The sequence below is a fragment of the Natator depressus genome, chromosome 6, assembly GCF_965152275.1.
Source record: "Natator depressus isolate rNatDep1 chromosome 6, rNatDep2.hap1, whole genome shotgun sequence".
NCBI classification, from domain to species: domain Eukaryota; kingdom Metazoa; phylum Chordata; order Testudines; family Cheloniidae; genus Natator; species Natator depressus.
Window position 1 is genome coordinate 39,250,134 of NC_134239.1, and position 23,975 is coordinate 39,274,108.

Sequence of the window (23,975 nt, forward strand, 5' to 3'; positions counted from 1 at the left end):
TTGGGTTTGTTTAGTCTGGAGAAGAGAAGACTGAGGGGGACATGATAATTGTTTTCAAGTACATAAAAGGTTGTTAGAAGGAAGAGAGAAAAATTGTTCTTCTTAAGCTCTGAGGTTGGACAAGAAGCAATGGGCTTAAATTGCAGCAAATGCAGTTTAGGTTGCACATTAGGAAAAAATTCTTAACTGTCAGGGTAGTTAAGCACTGGAATAAATTACCTAGGAAGGTTGTAGAATCCATCATTGGAGATTTTTTTCAAGCAGGTTAGACAAGCACCTGCCAGGGATGGTCTGCCTTGAGTGCAGAGAACTGGACTAGAAAACCTCTTGAACTCCCTTCCAGTCCTACGATTCTATGATACTGGCTTAGAAATTATGAGATTTACAAATCAATAAATGTAGATTTATTTCATTTGCTTTTTGAGATTAGAGAGTTTAGGGTTGACATTTTCATGGTCCATAGTCATGAGAGCTAGAAACTCTTTCTTTTAAAATGAAAGCTGAGATTAAAGAACCTGATTCTAGCAGCTAGAGCTTTAAGAAAGATACCAAATATCACAAGCGACACAATTATGAAAGATAGCAACATTGTCACTTTCTCAGCCCTCTCATTAGCTGCTATCGCAACAGGGATCCCACCACGCCTCTAGTCCCTGATTTGACCCTGGGCTGTCTGTAGGAGCACCGGTTCCTTTTTGCGGGAAGCAGATGGTTCACTTGCTAGTTCTTGCAGCACTGCAGCTCCTCTCCCAGCCCAGCAAGAAAACTGGCGATCCAATTCTGCTCCAGCTCTTTGTGTCTCTGCACTGAGATGAAGTTCAGAATCTATCAAGCCTGTGTACTGCTACACTGGGCATAAACTTGGACCTTCTTACAGACAGACTTGGAGTGGCTAGAGGCATTCTACTTGTGCTGTCAGTGCCAAATCCTGACCATAAAGTACAGTAACTCCTCACTTAAAGTTGTCCCGGTTAACGTTGTTACGTTGCTGATCAGTTAGGGAACACGCTCATTTAAAGTTGTGCAATGCTCCCTTGTTGTTTGGCAGCCACCTGCTTTGTCCACTGCTTTCAGGAAGAGTGGCCCGCTGCAGCTAGCTGGCGGGGACTTAGAACCAGGGTGGACCAGCAGCCCCCCTATCAGCTCCCCGTTCCTCTAAGTTCCCTGTGCAGCAGCTGCCCAGCAGGCTACCAATTGCCCCGCTGTTCAGCTGTCCCTCCCCCCACTGCCATGTGCTGCTCCTGCCCTCTGCCTTGGAGCTGCTCCTGGGAGCCTCCTGCTTGCTGTGCAGGAGTGGGGGGAAAAGAGGGAGGCTAATGTCAGGGTGTCCCCCTCCCCCCTACTCCTGCCCCTGGCTTACCCCTTCTCCAGATAAAGCAGGGTGGGGATAGGACAGGGCTCAGGACAGAGAGGCTTGCTGGCTGCAGCTGCTGTTTCAACTTCCTGATTTTTTTTAAAGGCAATGTACTTAGAATGGGGTCAGCATACTTAAAGGGGCAATGCGCATCTCTCTCTCTCTCCCACACACAGGGTGTGTGTCTCTGTCTGCCATGCTGTCTCCCCTCCCTCCATTCGTGCTGCCTTGTAGAGTGTGAGGCTACATTAACAACAATGGGTTAACCCTTGAGGGCTCAGCCGAATGCTAGTTCATCATTTAGTAGTAAGGCATTCCCTGGGAAATATCCCACCCTCTTCCACCCTCTGACTCCACCACCTCAACCAAGCTTCACAATCATCATTGCTGTGTACAGTATTAAATTGTTTGTTTAAAACTTATACTGTGTGTGTATAGTTTTTTATCCGGTGAAAAAAATTTCCCTGGACCCTATCTCCCCTATTTACATTCATTCTTATGGGGAAATTGGATTCGCTTAACATCGTTTTGCTTAAAGTCACATTTTTTAGGAACATAACTACAACATTAAGCGAGGAGTTACTGTAGTTCAACTTTTTGCAAAATGCCCTAATCTCACAGAGATCTGGCCTTCCTTAAATTGCTCACTACATTCAAAAGCGGCAGTGCAAGCTCTTTGTCCATGTCATTAGGATGGACAAAAACATCCCAGCATACCATGCTCTCAAATTCTCCATCAACATGTAAAGGGATGCACATCTTTACTCTACCCAGAGTCCTAGATTTGTATGATTCAGTCAGATCTGGGAACTTGACTCTACAATGTCTGGTATGATGCCATCAACTGTGATCACTCTGCCTGGCGCAACAGTCCTCAGTAGACTACGCACATTTGATGATGATGAGTAAGGGGCCTCTCACTTTGCCTCCACCATATATACATGATAACATTTACTTATTGATTAAAGAGAACAGTCTTGTGATTGAGACTTTTTACAAGGACTCAGGAGATCTCTTTATGCCTCAGTTTCCTATCTGCAAAATGATAATAATCCTTTTCTCTCTAATTTTTTCTGCCTTGTCTATTTTAGATTGTAAGCTCTTAGAGGCAGGGACTGTCACTTACTATAAGTTTGTACAGTATAGGCTCAATCTTTGGGGCTTCTAGGCACTACCATCTTACAAATAATAATGATAATTATATGGATGACATTTTCCTACTGTCATAAATATAAAGGGAAGGGTAAACCCCTTTAAAATCCCTCCTGGCCAGAGGAAAACTCCTCTCACCTGTAAAGGGTTAAGAAGCTAAAGGTAACCTCGCTGGCACCTGACCAAAATGACCAATGAGGAGACAAGATACTTTCAAAAGCTGGGAGGAGGGAGAGAAACAAAGGGTCTGTGTGTCTGTCTATATGCTGCCTTTGCCGGGGATAGACCAGGAATGAAGCCTTAGAACTTTTAGTAAGTAATCTAGCTAGGTATGTGTTAGATTATGATTTCTTTAAATGGCTGAGAAAAGAATTGTGCTGAATAGAATAACTATTTCTGTCTGTGTATCTTTTTTGTAACTTAAGTTTTTGCCTAGAGGGATTCTCTATGTTTTGAATCTAATTACCCTGTAAGGTATCTACCATCCTGATTTTACAGAGGGGATTTCTTTACTTCTATTTACTCCTATTTCTATTAAAAGTCTTCTTGTAAGAAAACTGAATGCTTTTTCATTGTTCTCATATCCAAGGGTTTGGGTCTGTGGTCACCTATGCAAATTGGTGAGGCTTTTTATCCACCATTTCCCAGGAAAGGGAGGGGTGCAAGTGTTGGGAGGATTGTTCATTGTTCTTAAGATCCAAGGGTCTGGGTCTGTAGTCACCTAGGCAAATTGGTGAGGCTTTTTACCAAACCTTGTCCTGGAAGTGGGGTGCAAGGTTTTGGGAAGTATTTGGGGGGAAAGACGTTTCCAAACAGCTCTTCCCCAGTAACCAGTATTTGTTTGGTGGTGGTAGCGGCCAATCCAAGGACAAAGGGTGGAATATTTTGTACCTTGGGGAACTTTTTGACCTAAGCTGGTAAAGATAAGCTTAGGAGGTTTTCATGCAGGTCCCCACATCTGTACCCGAGCGTTCAGAGTGGGGGAGGAACCTTGACACCTACAATATAATACAAAATCATACCAAATTTTCCTATAAACTAAGTATACATAAGTAGCCACTTTTGCAGTCATGTACGTCAGGGAGAGGCTATGAAAATCACTTGAAATAGAAAGCAGAAGGGGAGTTTTTACCTGATCAGCATTTCTCAATTGTTTATCTTCCTTCACACTTTTTCTCCTCCTTCCTTTTAGAAACAAATTTAGTATAAAGAGAACTGTGCCAAGTGAACACGTCATACTTGGAATTCCTCTAAATTAAGGAGAAAGGGATTTGGGGGTTATAGCAAGTACACATTTTTAATGACATTAGCATCGTGCTCGGTGGCAAAGCTTTGAAGCAGTAGCAGCATTGGCACATGTGCCACTTGTGTTCTTCATCAAATCCTCAATGCCAAAAAGTACACCAACTGGTGCAAATAGACCCCAAACTAATTCCCCTCATTTTCAGATGACTGATTACAGAAATATAATCTACTTCAGAAAGAATTAATCTACTGGTAAAAATCACACTTAAAAACAAAAATACTGTTCATCTTGAATTACAGACTTCATTTAGTTTAATTTAAGGCTTTAATCTCCTTAAAGGGCTTCACCACTCTTTTGCATAACAGCTTGCATCAGCTGCCAAATCTGCAATGCAGTTTGTGAAGCAGAACCATGGCAGATAAATAATTACAAGGGTTTGTGGCAGCAGAGCATGATAAGATTTGTAAGTAATGGTAATGTGAACCCAGTCCTTACATTTGTCCTCAGCTAGATGGAATCCTAGGCCTGATGACATCCAGATTAAAGTTGAACAAATAATTTGCAATGAATAGTTTCCCCAATGAATTTAGCTCTCCCTTTATTTATTTATTTATGCTCATGCAATAACCAGGCATCAGATTGTGATTTCCTCAAATTCATTCCTAATTTTGAAAATATTCAGAAATGTTGCAACTCTGAACACTGATCATGTATAAGTTCCCTACCTGACTCTCTCAGGGTTTTCTACAGTGCCTAACACCATAGGATCTACATGCTTCTCACATAAATTAAATCTGCATACTGAGGTCCCTACTGGACTTCAAGAGATCTTTGCTCTTATACCCCTCCTAAATAAGGAGGGCTTTGCTTGGGCGATACATATATGTGTAGTAATAAACCTGCTAATGGAGATGTGGAAACACTTTGTCAAAGAGGGAGGTCTTGCAGCCACCCTTAAGAGTTGCCTCAGAGTCTTTGATAGTCCCTCCTATTTAACCTGTGTTGGTTAAATTGTGATTGGATGACATACCTAGACAAATGCTATGACTAGACGGAAACTCCCATATTAAAATTTAAAACTGAGATTCCATGAATATTTGAATATGTGGCTTTGACACTCTGTTTTTGAAACTCTTTTGCCAGAGTTCTGCACAAAGGGAACACAACAGAGCCATGAGCATTGCCAAATGCATTTAAACGTCAGGTTGATATCTGCAGAAAATATATTATTTCAGCTTGTAGTGGTGTGGCTGCCCCACTCCTATACTAGAGGGGGCTCCAGCAGGCCAGAGAGGGTGGGCGGCCAATCAGAGAAGGCCTGCTAGGGAGCCAATCAGAGGCTGAGTAAGAGAGAGCCAATCAGGGCCAGGCTCAGCCCTCTATAAAGGCTGTCCAGGAAGGAAGCAGGGAGTCTCTCCCAGGCCTTCAGAGGGTGAAGGTCTGTTGCGCGGCACCGGCACCAAGGCAAGCAGAAGGAACTCCAGCCTGGTATCTGCCGGGCTACAGGCCCCGAGAGAAGGGCTGGGCCGTTGCAAAGGGGAAGCGACCCAGGGAGAGAGGCGGACAAGGGGAGAGAAGGAGGGCAGGAAGGTTTGCCGCCAAAGGGTCCCTGGGTCAGGACCCAGAGTAGAGGGTGGTCTGGGTCCCCCCTGCTTCCTCCTTGCACATACACCCAGCTGTTGGACCTGGCAATAGTGGACTGCACCAGACCCCTAGCAAAAGGGGTTAGACTTTGGGGTGTGGTTGGCTGCTGTGGCTGGGCAAAGTGAAAGACTGCTGATAAACCCCCACCCCCCTGGAAGGGGGTGAATGAGGACTAGGGGGCACTGCTGGAGGGCAGTGTCTTGAAGAGGACGCCACAAGAAGGGAGCAACACAGGTCCAGGTGCCAAGAGAGGGTGAGAGATGGATAGGACACCACCAGTGGAGGGTGCTGCACACTGGACTGAGCTAATTCCCTGATGAGTCAGCCGGAGGCGCTGTGGTGGTGAGTCCCAATCCTGTCACACAGCTCCATCTAAGATTGCTGATATTTCAGCACAATTTAGGGTCTTGGTTGGAGGTATACACCATTCTTTTAAAAAAACAGGAGAAAGAGAGTCTGGAAAAAAGCCATAATAAATGGAGTTTTAGGAAGGCATTACAGTGAAGTCTTTGATATCTTTCGAAGCAAGCCTGTTACATTCTGTACAGCAAATTCATTTGTATCAAATTAGAAAATTACCTTTCTTCAAGTAGCTCCCTAAACTGCCATATACAGAAGGTTCTTGCTTCTATGGTTACTTGTAATAAATTAAGACAACAGTATTTTAACCATATTGGAAAGATACATTCTTCCAGATTCTATGGGAAAAACTATATATGTGTGTGTAATTTCCTCATTCATAAAGTTATCAAATAAACATATGTAATTCCCAAAAGCTTTTTAGAAACTGCAGTCCTATTTATTTCCTCCTGTCCATTTACACTGAATGACTTCTAGTAATAATTTGAACTTGTTCTATACGCTTTGAGTTATGGCAAACGTAAGGCAGGCAAAGAGTGACTTTCACTTGAGACAGGTTCAACATAGCTCTTACTGGGTCAGCTAGAAGGCTCATTTGATCGTGCTGCTGCTGTCTGTGGAAGATCACAGCTTCCATTCTGATTCTACTAATGCACAAAACAAGTTCTCCTGCTGCATAGGAGACTCAGTTAAATTGTTTCTATCTTCTCTAGTGTCTGTGGCCACCAACTGGCATGCACTACAATGAATCCTCTAGTAAAGTGGATGCTTTCAGAAGTAACATACATTTCCAATTCAGTGGAGCACAAAACTATGCTAAATGGTAGTGAATGAACACCCTCTTATAGTTCAGTCACTTGTTGGCGGCATAAGTTGTTTTAACGCACATATAGCTTTAAACTAAGCTTTGACCATCTGTTGTGTCCTCTTACTGTAAAATTCAAAGAACCTAATCCATAATGGTATCATAAAATACATATAAATGAATTTAACAGGTTTTTTATTCAGCACTGCAGGGATCTTTTGGGAGAGGGGTTTCCCCTATGCTTTTAGTTACACATAAGGCTGGGGAAAACTACATTTCATGAATACTGTGAATTTTCTAACCAGGTGGCTTTTTTCCAGGAATTCACTGAAGGAGGTTGAATTTTGTTAATAAAATCAGTATCATAAGGAAGGAAATATCCTCAGTAACATTTATAGGAGATAAGTGAGTGAATAAATAGTATTTTCATATCATTGTTATAATAACCTTCAGATTTAACTTATGATAATGTAAATCTAGTGTTGGTTTTAACAACCTAATTTATTAGCTACTAAATGTATTTGGTAGCAATTTGCTGCAGTGCCCAAAACACAATCAAATATTCCTAGCAGCATTTTCTAACATTAAATGGATTGGGCTGTATTTGTGAACAATATATTCTCATTAGTATGAGATTTGCTGTGAAATTTTATAAATTACAAATATTTATGTAAAATATATAAAGTCTCTTGAATTTACCAACATGAATTTGATTGTTCCATGGAGGAAAGCTAAGTGCAACACCTGTAATCATGAAATTTTATCGCCTTCCTTGTGCCCACACTGGCCCAGGATAGCTTCCTCACAGCAGTTTTGAAGATGGGCCTTGGAGCATTTGCAGGAGTGGGGCATAAGATATAAACTTTTCAGGATAAATATCTTAAAACTGTTTTTGTATAGCACCTAGCCCTGTGGGGCCCTAATCCAGATCAGGGCCTTAAGGCAAATAAAAAATATAAATGATCTCAGCCCAGTCCCTAGGGGTACATCTGAACTGCAGTGAAAGAGCTGGGGCTGGCCTGGGTCAGCTGACTCTCCCCTCACAGGGTTTCAGAGCCCAGACTCCAGCCAGAACCCAAACATCTACACTTCAATTGTATAGCCCCTCAGCCCAAGCCCCAGGAGCCAGAGTCAGCTGACTCAGGTTCTGAGACTCAGGGCTGTGGGGTTTTTAATCAGAGTGTAGATATACACCCAGTATCCACATCACAAAGACAACCACTAATTGACCCGGGTCTGAATAGGCACGGAGACCTTACAGGAGGTCTTCCAGGTCCGAATACAGGTATGTTGGTGAGGGAGCTTACACTGCTAATTCTCGTGGTGTCACTATTTTTATATTAATAGATGGCTTCAGTCCCCAGGGCTGTAGATCCAACAGATTTCATGAGCACTCAGGGTACGTCTACACTGCAAAGAAAAGCTTGTGGCACCAAGTGTCAGAGCTGGGTCAACTGACTCAGGCTTGTGGAGCTCAGGCTGCAGTGCTAAAAATAGCAGCATAGACTTTGGAGCCTGGGTTCTGAAGGTACAGCTCCACTGCAATTAGAAACCGTGGTTGGCCCATTCCAGCTGACTCAGCCTGAGCCCCGCAAGCCTAAGGGCACTGTTTAATTGTGGTGTAAACATTCAGGTTTGGGCTGCAGCCTGAGCTCTGGGCCCCTCCCACCTTGCAGGGTCCTACAGCCTGAAATCTAGCCCAAGTCTTCACCACAATTAAACAGCCCCTTAGCCCAAACCCCATGGGTCAGTTGTGGGTTTTTAATTGCAGTATAGACATACCCTCAGACCCTCCTCCTTCACAGGATTGCAGAGCCTGGGCTCCAGCCCAAGGTTGAAAAACTACACCACTATTTTTAGCCCCTTTCCTGAGTCCTGGAAGCCCAAGTCATTTGACCTGGGCTCTGAGACTCAGTGGCACTGGTCTTTTACTGCAGCGTAGACTAAGGGGCCATTTTTAAAGGTATTTACGCAGTTAACTCCTAATGAAATCAATTGGTGTTAGGTACCTAAAAACCTTTAAGACTCTGGCCCTAATTCTTATTATCTATTTCCAAACATAATTACAGAATTTCTGTGTTTAACTTTAAAATGGTCATAGCAGAATCAGATATGTTTAAAGTGGTGGTTTACCCTAAATACAGAAATTTGATAATTATCTCTGTAGTCATTAAAATTCATAAAAAATTAATGACCATGAACACTATTTATTCATTAAAAATCAACTTTAAAAATATCTTTCTATCTGTTATTAACTTAATGACTCCAACTCACTTCTGCTTCTTATTGATTCAGTGGCAACAAGTTTGAATCAAAACCTTTGACTAATGCTATTGGAAATAACAATCTTTGGCAGATTTAACTAGAGCGGTAATAGTCTCAGGTAATGGTGTCTGAATAGAAACACAGTTCATTTTGCTCACATGATTAGTCCTACTGCACAAGAATATAGCTATTAGAATTTGATGTCAACTTCGGTAGGCTAAATGTGGCAAGAATCTTGCACTGCCTTTCAGCATGACCACCACGAACATTAATGAAGAAGTTGTTCCCAAGGTAGCAGGCTGACGTTATTATGATTAGGTAGATAATACAAACTATATCTTTCCATGCAGATTTCAATTGCATTTTGTTTTATTTTTAGTTAAACTATAATAGACTGTCATTTTGCTGCATGAGGTGTCAATAACTGGACTAAAAATAATCTTTTTAAAATTTCAGGTTCTTAAGTTCCCCTGTACAATACCTATGCTATGGCTAAACTGATTCAATTTTGCTTCAAGTAAAAGGTTAATCAAGTGTTTTGCTTATTCAGTTTTGTACTTTTATATTATATGCATGGGTCATGAGCAGTGTCAAATACTTTGTGTAAGCTTGAGCACAATTTCTGACTTGAACTTTTAAAGGCAAAGAGAGAGCAGATGACTGCCGTGAATTTGTTCTTACAATACAGCTATTCATTTGAAATAGAGTTCCAACAAAAGTGGATACAAACAACTGAAATCCTTAGATAATACTTAACAATAAAAGCTGAAGATCAACTATATTTAGTCAGATGAGAGCTAATGCACCAGACAGGACTTAGATTGAGCTAGTACATGTTTTAGACTGTGTTTGCAGTCTCTCTATATTTCAATTTAGTATTTAAACTTTTACTCAGAAATATCAGCCTTTATGGTTGCATAGAAAACTTTCTAAATGTGAACCTGTAGTGCTGTCTCTGTCTGCCCACAGAACAACACCATACAGTACAATATGAAAAGATAATAGCCTTTAGGATGCTTCATAAGATTGAAACTGTTCTGAGGATCAGGTAACAAACACTATTAGCAAGTGTTCACCTTTTTTGCCAAATGATCAATTAAATCTGGAATGAAATAGAAGATGGACACCAACACATCACTAAGTACCACAGAGCTACAGTACTGAGGGCCTGGGTGTGTAAATTGTATGCTGACTTTACCCATAAGTGCTGTCACTCAGTCTCTCCAAAGAGATAATGACTCAGATAATTTCATGGAAAAGTGGAAATAAGCTGAATAAATTTTTGCAGATGAAGTTTTAATGACAGCAAACAGAAATTAGAAATGGATAAGTAGAAAAATACTACAAATCACAGTGCTTGGGTGAACATCTGGTACTTGTTATCCCCGGCTGCATTATGTAAACAATCTGATCATATTAAAGGGCTCTGTTCGCATGGCAATTCCGGTCATAACTAAGGTTGTGAATTAGCATATGGGCTTGTAACTACTGTATTATTAACTGTTTTAAATTGTGCTTCAGTAATAATTATCCATGCAGATGGCTTTCAATTAGATGGAGACAGTGAACTCGGGTCCCTTCTACCCATCTCTGGAGACTGCCATAAAGGCTCACATTGTTTTCTTTTTACCACCAAAACCCAACAAGCAGTTGAAAAGAGAATATGTGGCGAGGACTTTGGAAGTTCCTGACATTTTTTATAAATGCATAATAAGGCATGCAAAATTCTTATCTTTATATGACTCATGACCCATTTTTCAGTGACACAAAGAATTAAATCCAAGAGTCCCATCATCTGGAACATATAAATATATGACAAATGTATAATCCAACTAGCCAGTGAATAGGTTGGCTTCAACTCATTTTTTAGTATTTACTAGGTCAGAACAATTAATTTGCTCTCATTTGTTCTTGTTTATATATTTCTATCTGCTAAAGATATTCCAAGCCTAAGTGAAACCTGTTTTCAGATGTCACTAAACAAAGACTTTGATTTTGTTCTTTTCATCTGGAATTAAAACAAATTGCATGAGAACATATATAAATAAGGGAAAAATAGTGCAATAAAAATATTGTGAGCACAGGAAATATTGTCTGTTGCTATACTAATGACGCATTGGTGTGGAGCAATAAAACCAGCTGTTTCCTTATTGTAATCTAGATTCCCATGTGAGAATCCAAGGCACATAACTGTGAAAGTTACATCTGAGAACAAAATGTACCCAGAATCAATTAATTTCATCATATATATACCACAAGTGTTCTAGTCATTTCTAGAGAACAAAACACGATGGTATCTTAGCACTAATCAGGGCATAAACCACCACTAGCAAAAACTAGCCATGGGTCCAGCAGGTGGTGCCCAGATGAGGATAAGTTTGATGCCTAGGTCAGTTTTGAGGCTGAACACAGCTATCTGCTACATCAGTCTTAAGTATTAATAGAGCAGCAGTCCCTGTAGTATTGACACTAGGGTTTGGAGTTGATGGTACCGAAAATCCTGTGAGTTGTACTCATGAGATTTCAGCTCAAAATTGTAGAAATCTTGCAATCAACAAGTTGAGGCTTTTTTTAAGATTTTGCCATCATAGGTAGAACAATCTTGCAGAATCAACAAAATACAATTTTTGTTAGAGTAACTGTAAAATGTACACAGATAAAACAAGTTTTACAAAACAAAAAAGGGCTGAAAGTGGTTAGTTCAATAAATAAATTAAAAACATCTTTGATATTTTTTTTTTCGGTCATCAGTTCCAACTATCAGCAGGGGACAAATTTTGCAGCAGATGTGGACAGCAATTTAATCCTGAATATGAACAGTTTAATTAGGGATGTGTGTTCAAAGCTAAAGGAGCAGAATCGTGCTAAATGGATTAAGGGAGTATTTTTGGCAGGTTTTAAAAAAATCCATAATCCCGCATTTTATGCATGGCTTAGTAGGCAATGTGCCATCTTCTTTGTTAATCAAGAGTACACCTAAATCCTGATGTTTGCTGATACAGAATGAGAAAGATATAGGCAGAATGAAATACATAGAATTTATCCAAATCCATGGTTTTTTTTTGGGTGGGCCAGGATTTAGTGTGCTTAGTAACAGCAGTATTTGGTAGTTTTATGCTATTTTAATCTTTTAATGGAGGGCATGCCTGTCTTTCTGATATAGACTGCTGCAATTGCTAGTGGTGATGGAATTAATTTTTTGTATGCAGCCCTCAAGAAATGGGCAATACTGGTTATATGATGTGCTTGCATTTTAGAATTGGTGTTAGATTTTGTTCTCTTGAAATGAATTTTTATACATTTTACAAATGTTGGGTGTTTAAGGCATAGCCACACTGTACATGCAAAGAAAGATTCATGTTCAAACATGCTTGATTTAGGAGATACTGTGTTGACAGCGGAACCCTGGGAAACAAGAGCTCCTGAGTTCTGTTCACAGCTACACCCAAAATATGATCTGTGACCTTGAATAAATTGCTTCACTAACTTACTTTTCTATAAAATGGGTTTATAATGCTCATCCAACTTAATTCAGGCAAGCCCATTGAAATCCTCTGATGGAAGGTTCTACATAAGTAAAAAGAAATGCCTGTTTGAGGCAATTCAAAAGCTATTTTATTATCCATAAAGGAGTAGCCACAAGTCGGTTACATTTGATGAAAATAAGTTTAGGGACAGATTCAAACAACTTGACCCCTGATTAATATAACCTTATTATATGTTTGATCCCACTGACTTCAGTGGAACCACACATGGAGTGTGACACTATTTGATGTTGGAAAGAAAATCACAATCTGGCCCTTAGAGTTCCTTCCCAGAGTCCTCCACTAATATTACACTGGTTTTTTACAAACAAATCTGAAAAATAAATTTATTCCTGTTGTGGCCCCATTTCTGACCTGTGATAGGAGGACAACGCAATAGTATTCTAATAGTTGATGCTTTCTTCTATGCTAGCCAGATTCATTGGCTGTTGCAGCAGAATTTCAGTGTTTTATCCTGAAATTCCCAATTTGCCACCTTCATTTCTCCCTTGCATATACCCACCCATGGCAATGTTGTTTCTGGCCCAGTTGCATAGGTTCTATAATCAAACTCCTTTAGACATGGAAAGTACAGAATGGAAAACACACACACACACACACACACACACACGAATAGAAAGTGGTTGTATGTGTGTTATAGCCAAGTCTGTTATCCCAGATCTCTTTCATACTCTATAATAAAGGTGAACTCTTAGACCAATTTGGTTTATTTTGCAATAGTCACTGAAATCTTTACAGCTAATCTGGAACATAATGTTTCAAAACCAACTTAATATCCAGCCAACTTTGTGCAGACAGTTTACAGATTTTTCATATTATCAGTCAGGTTCAGAAAACAATCCCCAGAGATCAACTTTTGGGATACTAGATATTTGGGGGGAAAAGGGCACTTTATAATTCCACTGTCTTCACATTACATATCCCAGTACTAAGTCAGATAGTCAAATCATTGTAAGTAAGTGTGGATAACCTTTTAAGGATAATAAAACTAGGTTATTTAAAAAACCAGAATACACCCCCACGCACACACCTCTCAGGAAAGCCAAGAAACTTCACACAGCCAAATGGCTCACTGCTCTTTTACAGAGAGTTAATGATCACCTTAATGATGATACTGGGACTTATCAAAACGTGTGGTCAGGTTTTCTTCATATGTAGGATTGACAGTTGGGGTAATTTATTGACTGCAATTTCCTGCTATATACGTACACCTGGGGTTCCCACAATACTGAATCCACTGCCCTAGCAACTACTCTAAAATATCTCCATGAAGCTCCCAGTAAAATGTTCTTCAATCTTTAGATAATGACAACATACAATAGGTAACTAATTTTTGTAGGAACCTTGGACTGTTGCTTAAGATGGGTCATGGTATATAACTTTTCTCCATTTTCAGGCTTTGTTTGCTCTTTATCTACCTCCTTGTCCCCTTTTCCCTAGCCTTCTCCTCTCTGAAAAGCAAAAAATTAACTTTAAATAAAATAGATCTGAGATAAACAATCTAAACCAAGTACAATCAAGTGTAATTAAATCTTCTAGCACAAGCAGAATATCAGAAAAGATCAAATGGGTTATAAGAACAAAATCTGACATGTGCCTTACAAGTCATTGGAAATCATGAATAAATATCGCCCATTCCCTAAGGATTATATACCATTATATATTAGAGCTGTACAACAGTTTCAATAGTAACCCTATTTTTACATATTCATCAATTTCTTTTAAGTGCATCCTCCAAAGTCCTTGGGTCCAGATGAGCTGTGCGGAACACACAAGCAGAGGGTGGGAATGAAGGTGGCTTTAATTCTCCTTCATGCTTCCCAGTTACTGAGGTGGCTGGAGGTCAGTCCTCTCCCTGATGTAAATTAGAGCAGCCTCAAGGCTGTTCTAATTTATATCTATTGCCCGCAGCACTGACTGGCATTCTGACACCTGGGGAATGTCCTGGCACAGACACCCCAAGATTGCCCTATTTCCTTCACCCATGCAGGGATGACATAGGCACTGCTTTTGTGACTCTATGCCAGCATGGGAGTCCTTTTATGGTCCTTTTGTGCCACCAAGCAAGGCCCAGGATCTGACTCTCAATCTCTAGACAAAGGCAATTTTTTAAAAGTTTGAATAAAATCCTCTTTGTACTGTAATCTTCACTGCATGGAAGAAAAAATAGACTATTTCAGTTTTTAAAAATTGCCATGCACCTTTTCCACACTGGTAATTAAAAACAGTTGCTATACTTAAAAACATGAAATATTGTATCAAAATAGGTCTCAGTATTATGGCAAGGAACACATCTGAAAGAAAAACAACTGATTGGATATTGAGAGTTATAAACTAATTGCAAATTTGACTACTACTCATATTCAGTAGAAAACTTTGGTATACCTCACACTAGAGGGGCATTGTGAGTGTATGCAACCTCTCAATGCTGCACTTATCATTGTACGTTATTAGGAAAGTAAGTACTGATACCATTTTAAAAACTTACTTTTTGAGGCTTATATGTAAGTGTCTGGGCCAAGTTTAACTACTAAAGCCACTTTTCAGCCTTTTCTTTACAGGGCTAAAAAAAAGTAGGGAAATTGAATACAGACAATTGTTCTTAATGCAATGTTCAATTTGCAGAGTTAAAATAAGCAAAAGTCAGGAAATTCAAAATCAAGATTCACTCAGTAACATTAACTGGGCCATGCTGCATATATGTAGTATTTTACATTCCTATTTCTCTGGTAAATTTCTACCATTTAATACTTCAAATATGAACTATAGTCAAGTTAAATATTGACATAGTGGCCTTAAGATTCATGTTTTCTAACATTTTCTTATTTTAGCTGTGCAATCTTACTATTTCATTAATGAATTTAAGAAAAAAGAACATATAATAGATATTGAGCTAGTTCCTTGGCATACCAGCATATCACTCAGCCCATGCAGGGAATGAAAGAGAGGTGATTTTATGCCATCTTTATACTCCACCCACAAGCCAAGCCAAATTGCTCCCAGCACATGTTCGAGAAGCTTCAAGGTTGCTTAATTTTCACTGACTGATTAAAAGCTCCCATGGAACTGCTTCACTGCCAAGGATCACTGGACCTTGTAATGCTCTAGCCCCACACCTCCCCTAGATGCCCCAAATGGACTTTCATTCAGCAACACCTCCCTTTCCCATCAGTCCCTCATCTCCTTCCTTTTCATTCAGTTATTACTATCTTACCTCCTCTGGTTCCCCACTATCTGTCCCAAACAAGAGTCAATTTCCTATTGAGCCTTTGTCAACCAGTGCTTGCTGGTAAGAAGAGCAGGTCAACATTTTTCCAAACATTATGTAAAACTTAGGAAAAATGTTCATGAAAACTGTTCATCATATTCCAACCTGCCCTATCAGAGAATAGGTTTTAATTTTTAACCGCTGAATAGTGTAAAACAGAAGTCAAGGGGCTTTGATTCAGCTGGGTTGAACTGGGTTTGGCACATTCTGCCAAGGATACATCCTCCACACTAAACATAACCCAGTCTTCATGAAGGGTAGCCAATTCCACCGCTAATCAAAGATTAACACAGAACCATGGTATTGTCATTAAGCTGCTTTCTTCTTCCTAGAACGACACTTCTAATAGCATAAAATGCAGTGTAAGGAGGGACTGCAAGTCAGCAGAAACATCAGGATGTGGCATACCATTGGACATTAAGAAAGTCTTTGAAGATTAAAAATGCAGTTTTATAATTTATGGGCTTACTTAGAGGTTTCCCCACCTCCAAAACCCCTCAAAATATATACCTGACATTTTCCATCCCTTTTATCTTTAACACACTTCCTTAATTGGTATGTTGGATCATGGATTTAATGACTGAAAAGTCATTTCAGACTGATTTCTCTACTGCTTCTGAATTTACCTTTGATTGGATCAACTTGCATATGTATCTTAGTTTAATTCACTAGTGTGGGGTGAGGGTGTCATTAAAAAACCCACAACCTCATGGCACTTCTCTGGCTTTATAATAAACTGGAAATTAAGTCCATGCTTATTGAAAGATTCACTAAAGTGCACAAACCTTTTGCAAGAATATGGCATGATTTAACATTTTGCATTAAAACCAAGTGATAATGCATTGTTTCATATGCTTATGTGAAACCAGATGACTGAGTTTCAGTCTGAGATTCTAGAAAGAAAAATGTATGGGATACAAACCCCTGTGAAGTGAATCCCATCATTTCACATACCTCTGGGCAAAATATTTTTTCCTAGTGTCCTCATATTGGGATACAAAATAACATCTCAATGCAACTATGTGATGACATGACACAGCTTCATTACAGTGCTTTCTTTATAACAGGAATTCACCTCCATTCACACAATCAACTGCCCGCCACTCTTGTGTGCTACATTTTGGTCCTGTAAACACACACACAGTGGAATTCCTAACTCCAAGACTTCATAAATCATGAGCCATATACAGAAAAATTATGAGACTCACTACCTCTGAAATTAAATGTGTCAACTGTTTGACCACACAAACAACCCAACACAGCACTGTAGCTCTGCTAATGAAAAATAACCGTGTCTGTAAGGTCCTGTACAATGTGATGTAGTTTTCCAGTTTGGACCAGTTGCCATGGGAACTTTAATGACCACAAATGGTCAGCACCTCATTTTTATGCTCCGTCAGATGACAGGAGCTTCAGCAGCACCGAAGCCCTCAGCACCATTCTGGAGTACTGGTTCAGTACAAATTCAGAGGAAAAAGTCTACCTACTGAATCACCAATGCCCCGTCCTACAGTACCCAGCGTTTACCTCTGTGGTTATCTATACAAATACTGACCTAGTCCAACCCTACTTAGCTTGTGAGATGTGAGAGGCTTACAGCAAAAGTTAACTGCACATTTTAAAAACCATCTCCTATGTTATAAATTTAACTTTTATACATGGAGCACTTTTAATGGCACATTTAATTCACTGAAATGTAGAGCCTGATTCTATTCTCACACTGGCTTTACACTCCATTGACTTCTGCTGAGTTCCTCCCAATTTACACTAGTGCAAAGGAGAAGACAAGCAAACCCATACAGTTGCAGAGGGAGGACCACTCCTGGAATACTACTGTGGTGGTTGCATTTAGAAGCAGTTTACCAAAAGGGGTTGGATACAAGTTAAGAATGAAATATGAAGCTGACGGATAGATGGTTTGTTGTGCCAAAGACACCCCAAAGAGATGTCTGCTCACAGTTGTAGACTTGGTGGCCTGATTTTGGTGGCTCCATGTTAGAAAGACATATTGGGGTGTATGAGTTTACAGCACACACCACTTTAAATTACTGCTGTTTAACTGAACCCTTAGTTTAAAACAAGTATGTATTAATTCACCAAACCAAATCTATTAGGTTGTGTACATGTGTTTTGCTTTAAGCAGGCTGTAGTTTTGGTCTGTAGAGATAATGTTCTAATCTTAATTGTGGTTAATCACTGCCCGATTGTTGTGTTCAGGTGTAATTTGCTTTCAAATTGCTCAGCTTTTTGTGCTGAACAATACACCGTGTTGCTATGTTATGAAATGGAAAGTTCGGCTGTTTGCATGACAACTGCAGGGAATGGCCAAGGTAAAGAGGCCACTGGAACATGGTGTCCTAAGCTTTCAGCATGTTGCATGGGGATAGAGCTGCATGACTGCTATCGGTGTAAATAGGAGCCCTGCCACTAAATCCCCAAAGTCGTATGAAGGATGTTGATGTCTTTTCTTGCTAACATTATGTGTCATATAGCTATTGGACTTCTGTTTTGTTTTAACAAACCTCTGTGTGCGCTATGGGATATGGAAGTGGAAGTTGTGGCTACCACAAAGGAAGAAGTGAGAGCAGATGCTTGTTTAAAGTGCCTCATCTTGCTCACTCATTATAAAGTAGATTTAGAGTAGTGTGGCCTAAACTACAAACTTGTATCACTTTCAGCAACGGATCTTTATTCATGTGATTAACATCAGAGCGGGAATTAGGGTCAGGCAACTGCCTAGGATGTTGGTGTAGGAGCTTGCCGGGCTCAGGGTGCTGTATCTGTTGTTAGCGACAAAAGGAAAAATAGAAAGTTTGAAATAAAATGTTTTAGGTATTCTCTATGTGGATTCATTTTTCACTAACCTCCTAGAATGTTCTGGACCTTTGTAGAATCTCATGGAACCTTCCAGACTTTCTGAGAACTACATTTTCCTTGAACCTCCTAGAATGTTGTCAGCCATGCCCTCGTGGGTATATATGGGACGGGGCATTGCCAGTCAATCAGTGAGATATAAGAATGAAGTGAAGTGAAAGCCCAGCTGCGATATTGTGAACCTTGTTTTATTGTGTACTTGTGAAAGTGTCCTTGTGTTTTAAGACTTGAAAAGTTCAAGCAATGACTAATAAAGGACATATTTAATGAGACACGAAAGGTATCTATCGGACCCCTATCTACGCAACAATATAAAAAAAAATACTGTTATTTGCTTTGCCAAGTCGCAAGTGGTGAATGCAGCTTTTCGAAGCTCAGGCTCATTAAAACATATCTTCAGTTGATGATTGCCAATGAGAGACTGCCATCGCTTGCTATTTTATCACTTTCAAATGCCGTTGGCTGGACCTCTCTAGCGCTGTCCCTCAGTTTGCATGAGCAAAGACGAGAAATACAGAGCTTTTACACTAAAGGGCTAGGGTTAACATTCTAAAGCTGTCACCTACTGTAACACTACTTAATACTGGTCCACCCAGTGTTGGTGCACAATTTAATTTCTTGATGTTAGTACATTTCAGTTATTCTTAAAAGTTTCTATAAGCTTAGAGGAAACACATTTTTTTTAATTGCTTATACATGGCATGAATAAATACAGATTTACAGATCCTAGCATGCAAATTTATCGTCTTGTATGACAGGGATAAATGATGCATGCAAATTGTGCATCAAAGTTGTGAAATGGGCTACAAATGCAATAAAAATAAGATATTCAAAAGCTTAACAAATGGAGGGGGGCACCAAAGATGCTTCTCGCATAGGCCCCATTTCTAGGGCCAGCTGTGACTAACGTAAAGATAATAAAAAAAAAAAAAGAAAAGTACCCATCCTGCATTGTCCAAGTAACAGCTGTACCATTTATGAGATCAAGACCCTGTTGATTAATGATTAATGAAGTTTGACCATATCTGCTGAGTTACTTAGCCTACAAAAGTAAATGAGCCAGAAGAGGAGTTCAAAAGGGGACCCCTGCAGACTTGACCCAAGGTAGCCATTTACTTACAGAGGAAATGCTTGTGATTTGCAGAGTGCTGGAACATCAACCAGATTGGAGCATGATTGCAACCACTGAAAACAGTGGCAGTGCCTTTATGCTCTAGTGAAAGATTTATTAATAATCATAATAATTCTGACATTCACTCACTGAAAAATAAAATTAATTGGAATGCCTGACTTTATAAAAAGTTATATAGCACTGTAGTTTGTATCCCAAATGGAATATTATTGACATCCTAATTTAACTTGTTGTGTGCTCTGTGACAGTTTTCAGGATCTGGTCTCCACCGCCCTGCTAACAAAGGACATTGCAGATAAACAACACAGAATCCTTATGCAGATTTGTTTATTTTAAGCAGCTTACAAAGGATAGTCTTTTGCTGCCATTTTAACCTTTTTCAAAATGCGGGTCTTAAAAATAAAAACTATGGCAACTCAATTTTTTGAGGATTAATATATTATCTTTTTTTTTTTTAAAAGATTCATTTATTTTAGCTGGCATTTTGTTCTTTTCTTTCATTCTTTGTTTATTTTATGACTGCAATAAAATATTCCCTGTCTAGTTCTCCCCTCAGTTTTGCATCATTCATTGAGATGATTCACCATCTTGTTCCTCCAGTTTTATGCCAGCATAACTCCACTGAAACCATGCAACATTGCAATGGTGAAGCAGGCTTCATTTAATTCTTAACTCTCCACGGATATGTATTTTCATACAATAATCCATGGCTGCAGTGGAATCTTCACCGGATTATACAATGTAGATACAATTTTTCCTCATGTACAGTATGCATTTAAATGCAGTCCTTCAGGTACTGTATGGCAATGGCTTTCACAAGATTAACAATGAGGTGTACATATTTGTGAGGGAAAAAAAGGAAGATTCTTCCCACTATGGATATACTACAGGCTCACATTTACGTGAATGAATATCTTGTTTCACGACTTCATTATATTTTGCACAATGTATACAAATGCATCATATTTAAATTTGGTTATGATCCTGTACTAGAATCTACTAGCATGAGCTCCGTGAAGTAAGTGGGACTCTTCATTGATGCAGGGGGCCACACTCATGGCCCAGAAGTGGAATCAAGTCTTTTTTTTTTTTTTTTTTTTTTTGAGAAATATCCCATTTTTTTCCCATTTGAAAACATTTGGTGTACCTATCCTTCACACAAACTGTCTTGCGCATAGTTTATTTCCTTTACAAAACCTTTGCCCACCTCAAGTGACTTTACACCAAAGGGCAAGACATGGTGCAAACCTGATACAGCATTTAAAAAGCCTCTCTCTCTCTGATTGGTAGTATCTAGCCAAGCCAAAGAAATATATGTCAGTCTCATCTATACTTAAATCTTTTATGAATGCAGATATCATAGTTAGGTGCTAACAGCAGTTAATAGTATCTACACAGGGGGAAGGAGACAATGAGTACTGTTTGTGCCACAGAAATACGAATTTAGTATGCACCACTTTTGAAATATTCATCTGCCAATTAAAATGCTGATTTCAACTTGCCAGCAGTATAATAAAACTAATTAAACATCTTAATAATCATCCTTCCACTGAGATCCATTAGGTGTTTTTGAGCTATTTAGACATTTCTATTTGCTACTCACTCTTTACTGGCTTCAAAATTGCTCTCCATTTCTGCAAAACTAAGTGAGTTTCTGACTATTATGCTGCAGAAATGCACTTTGCATGAAGTCTTTGCTCAGGCATAATTTCCCACACTGGCCAGCGATGGAGAAATTTAATCAGATTTTAGCTTCAATGTGATATTAAAAGTGGGAATACAACTAACTGTAGAAAGAGGAAAGGAACTTTTTTTTTAAATGGTAATTATTAAATGAACCACAGTAATTTGTACTTCCTAAATTGTGGATTATGCTTTATTCTAATCCCCTTCCACTGTCCAAATTGAGCTAAATATCCCTTTCTGTTAAATGTTTTCATAATTGACATCTATTCCACGTCAGCAGCATGCCTAGGAAGAGGCTTAACTCTAGGGGCCCGTTCCAGGATCAAATCAACATCACATATTTCTAGGTTTTTCTTGTGAACTGAACATACAGAAGCCTGAAATCCACTGCCAAATATTCCAGATTTGAGAAAATAGGACAAATATTCAATATATTGAATTTGCTGGTGACATTTACTGTATGACAGCATCAAAATAAATTGTAAGAGGGAAAAGTGGGATGATGTTGACGTCTCTTTCCGTGTTACTTACCAAAAGTATAGTCTTTTGCATTTCTCTTTTTAAAATATTTAAATGTTTGTTCTTGAGTGCTAGTTGCCAGGATAAAGCTTTTATTAATGTATTATTATGATACCTAGCTATCATTGTCCATTCCATTAATTGTGCACAATATCATCCATAATAATATTTCTATGCTGAAAATGCAGTACGAACAGCTCAACAAGACTTGCATTTAAAAATGTGATACTTATTCGTACTTTTGTGCAGAATTATCTGTCATGTAATGTGGTTTTGAAATAACTGAAAGGATGCCAAGTTTCAAAAGCACCCTAACTATTCTCTGATAACACCCAAAGGGCAGATTGTGATATTTTTAATCATGTTAAGTAGCACTTTCCCCCATTGACTTAATTGGGACTATTCACAGAGCAAGTTACTATTCAATATATCTTTATCACACTCTAACATGTAGCTAGTAAGATGGTTACAACCAAAGAAATGACCAGGACACATTAGCTGTATTTGAAAGAGACATATTGTAGGACAAAAACATGTAGGAAAAGAAATATAAAAGGTGAAATGTATGGATTAAACCACCACCGTATTTGAATAGCAGGATATCCAGCCCAAACTCTGATCTATTATGCCCTGATTCAGCAAAGCACTTAACCACAAGCTTAACTTTAAGCATGTGTTGAAGTTCCATTGAAGTCAAGGTTTAAGTGCCTTGCAGATCTCTTGAAGAGCATGGGCAGAATACAAAGTAAATTATGCTGCCCTTGCACCATGCCGACCTTGCATCATGCCAACAGCCACAGAAATGTTCATGCTTATACAACATCTCGCATTCTTTAATGTTAATAATGGCTCCTCTTTGAACCAACCACACAGTGGGGTGGAACACAGAAGCCATAGGTCGGCAAGGAAGTGTCTCTCACCTGAAAGGTTCCTGCATGATCTTCTTCTTTGTCTCCCTCTTTGCCCTCCTTCAGAGCAATCAGTGTGAATCCACGGAAGTAGGCTGGAGTGGCAGCAGAAAGTGTTACTGAAGCAAAAAAGAAAAAAAAATGATTGTGAAAACAACAACCTATGTATCAGTTTATTCTACAGCTTGGTCTAAAGATCTGTGTTAATTTGGTGCTAATGAAAGCTAAAGATTAATAGAGTATATCCAGGCAGAGTGCAGGAAGGTTCAGTCCAAGTTTCCATATGCAATTCTGCCAATGCATCTCAGTCTTAATATGAAACATTGCTGTTATTTACAACCCAGGGATTTCCTTAAAAATAGACGGTCAATATGCTAAATTCTTGAGGGAATTTTTCTGCAAAGACATCTCTACTGGGGCCTTTCCTCCCTATCTCAGGCTCTTTGCTCAGCAGAGGTGTGACCCCGACATATACCATGTTTCCTTAATTTTAAATGCAAAATAAGAAATATTTTAGCAAAATCTCTGAGTCCAACTGAGCTACAAATGCCTTATCCACCAGTTGAGGTGAACTGTTTTCCATTGCCCTCATCCGGGGGCTGGACAGGCCACAAGCATCATTTACCACTAGAATTGACCCTTGGAGACAGTTCTGCCGGCTATGGATTAACAGAGCACAGTGGCCTTTAGTAAAAAACAAACCTCAAAAGCACCCTTACCAATGCCCTAGCCTGCCCAGGAATGCCCCAAGCCTCAGGTGTCTGTGGAAGGTGATTATGCGCTTCCGAGCTGGCGTCTCTTATTTCACAGTCCCTGGAGACTTCCCCTATATTGGGGGATTCCCCAACTCTCCTGTTAGTCCAGCTTTCTATTGTATTATCTCCCATTTTACCTAGGTTCTTATGCTGTCCTCTTCACCCTTGTATCAGACAACCTTCCAGAGTGCCTTATACAAAGTGACCAACATTTCCATGTCCTTTATGCCCCCAGACCGGTGCAAAGGGAACAGATTTGTGGCTCAATAACTCTCTAAAATTCCTTTCTAACTTTCTCCAAACTTCCCAGAAAAATTCTACCCTGAGATGAGACATGGACATGTGAAATTTCAGGGAGATTGGTTTCTTTTAGGGGAAAAAATTCGTGTTTGAAAATTGGGCTTACACTGTGAGAGTACCTTCAACTTCAACTATGAAGCAGATACTGTCATTTCATAATCT

At 39.4% G+C, this 23,975-nt stretch overlaps 1 protein-coding gene across 1 annotated transcript in view; it reads right to left on the bottom strand.

Annotated features, from left to right (window-relative positions):
* The window catches only part of SPON1 (spondin 1), a 317,066-nt gene that overhangs the window by 283,437 nt on the left and 9,654 nt on the right, over positions 1-23,975 (bottom strand). Inside the window, exon 2 of the mRNA XM_074955096.1 lies at positions 22,771-22,877. Within this exon, the coding sequence (XP_074811197.1) occupies positions 22,771-22,877 (107 nt within the window). The remainder of the gene's footprint in view (positions 1-22,770; positions 22,878-23,975) is intronic.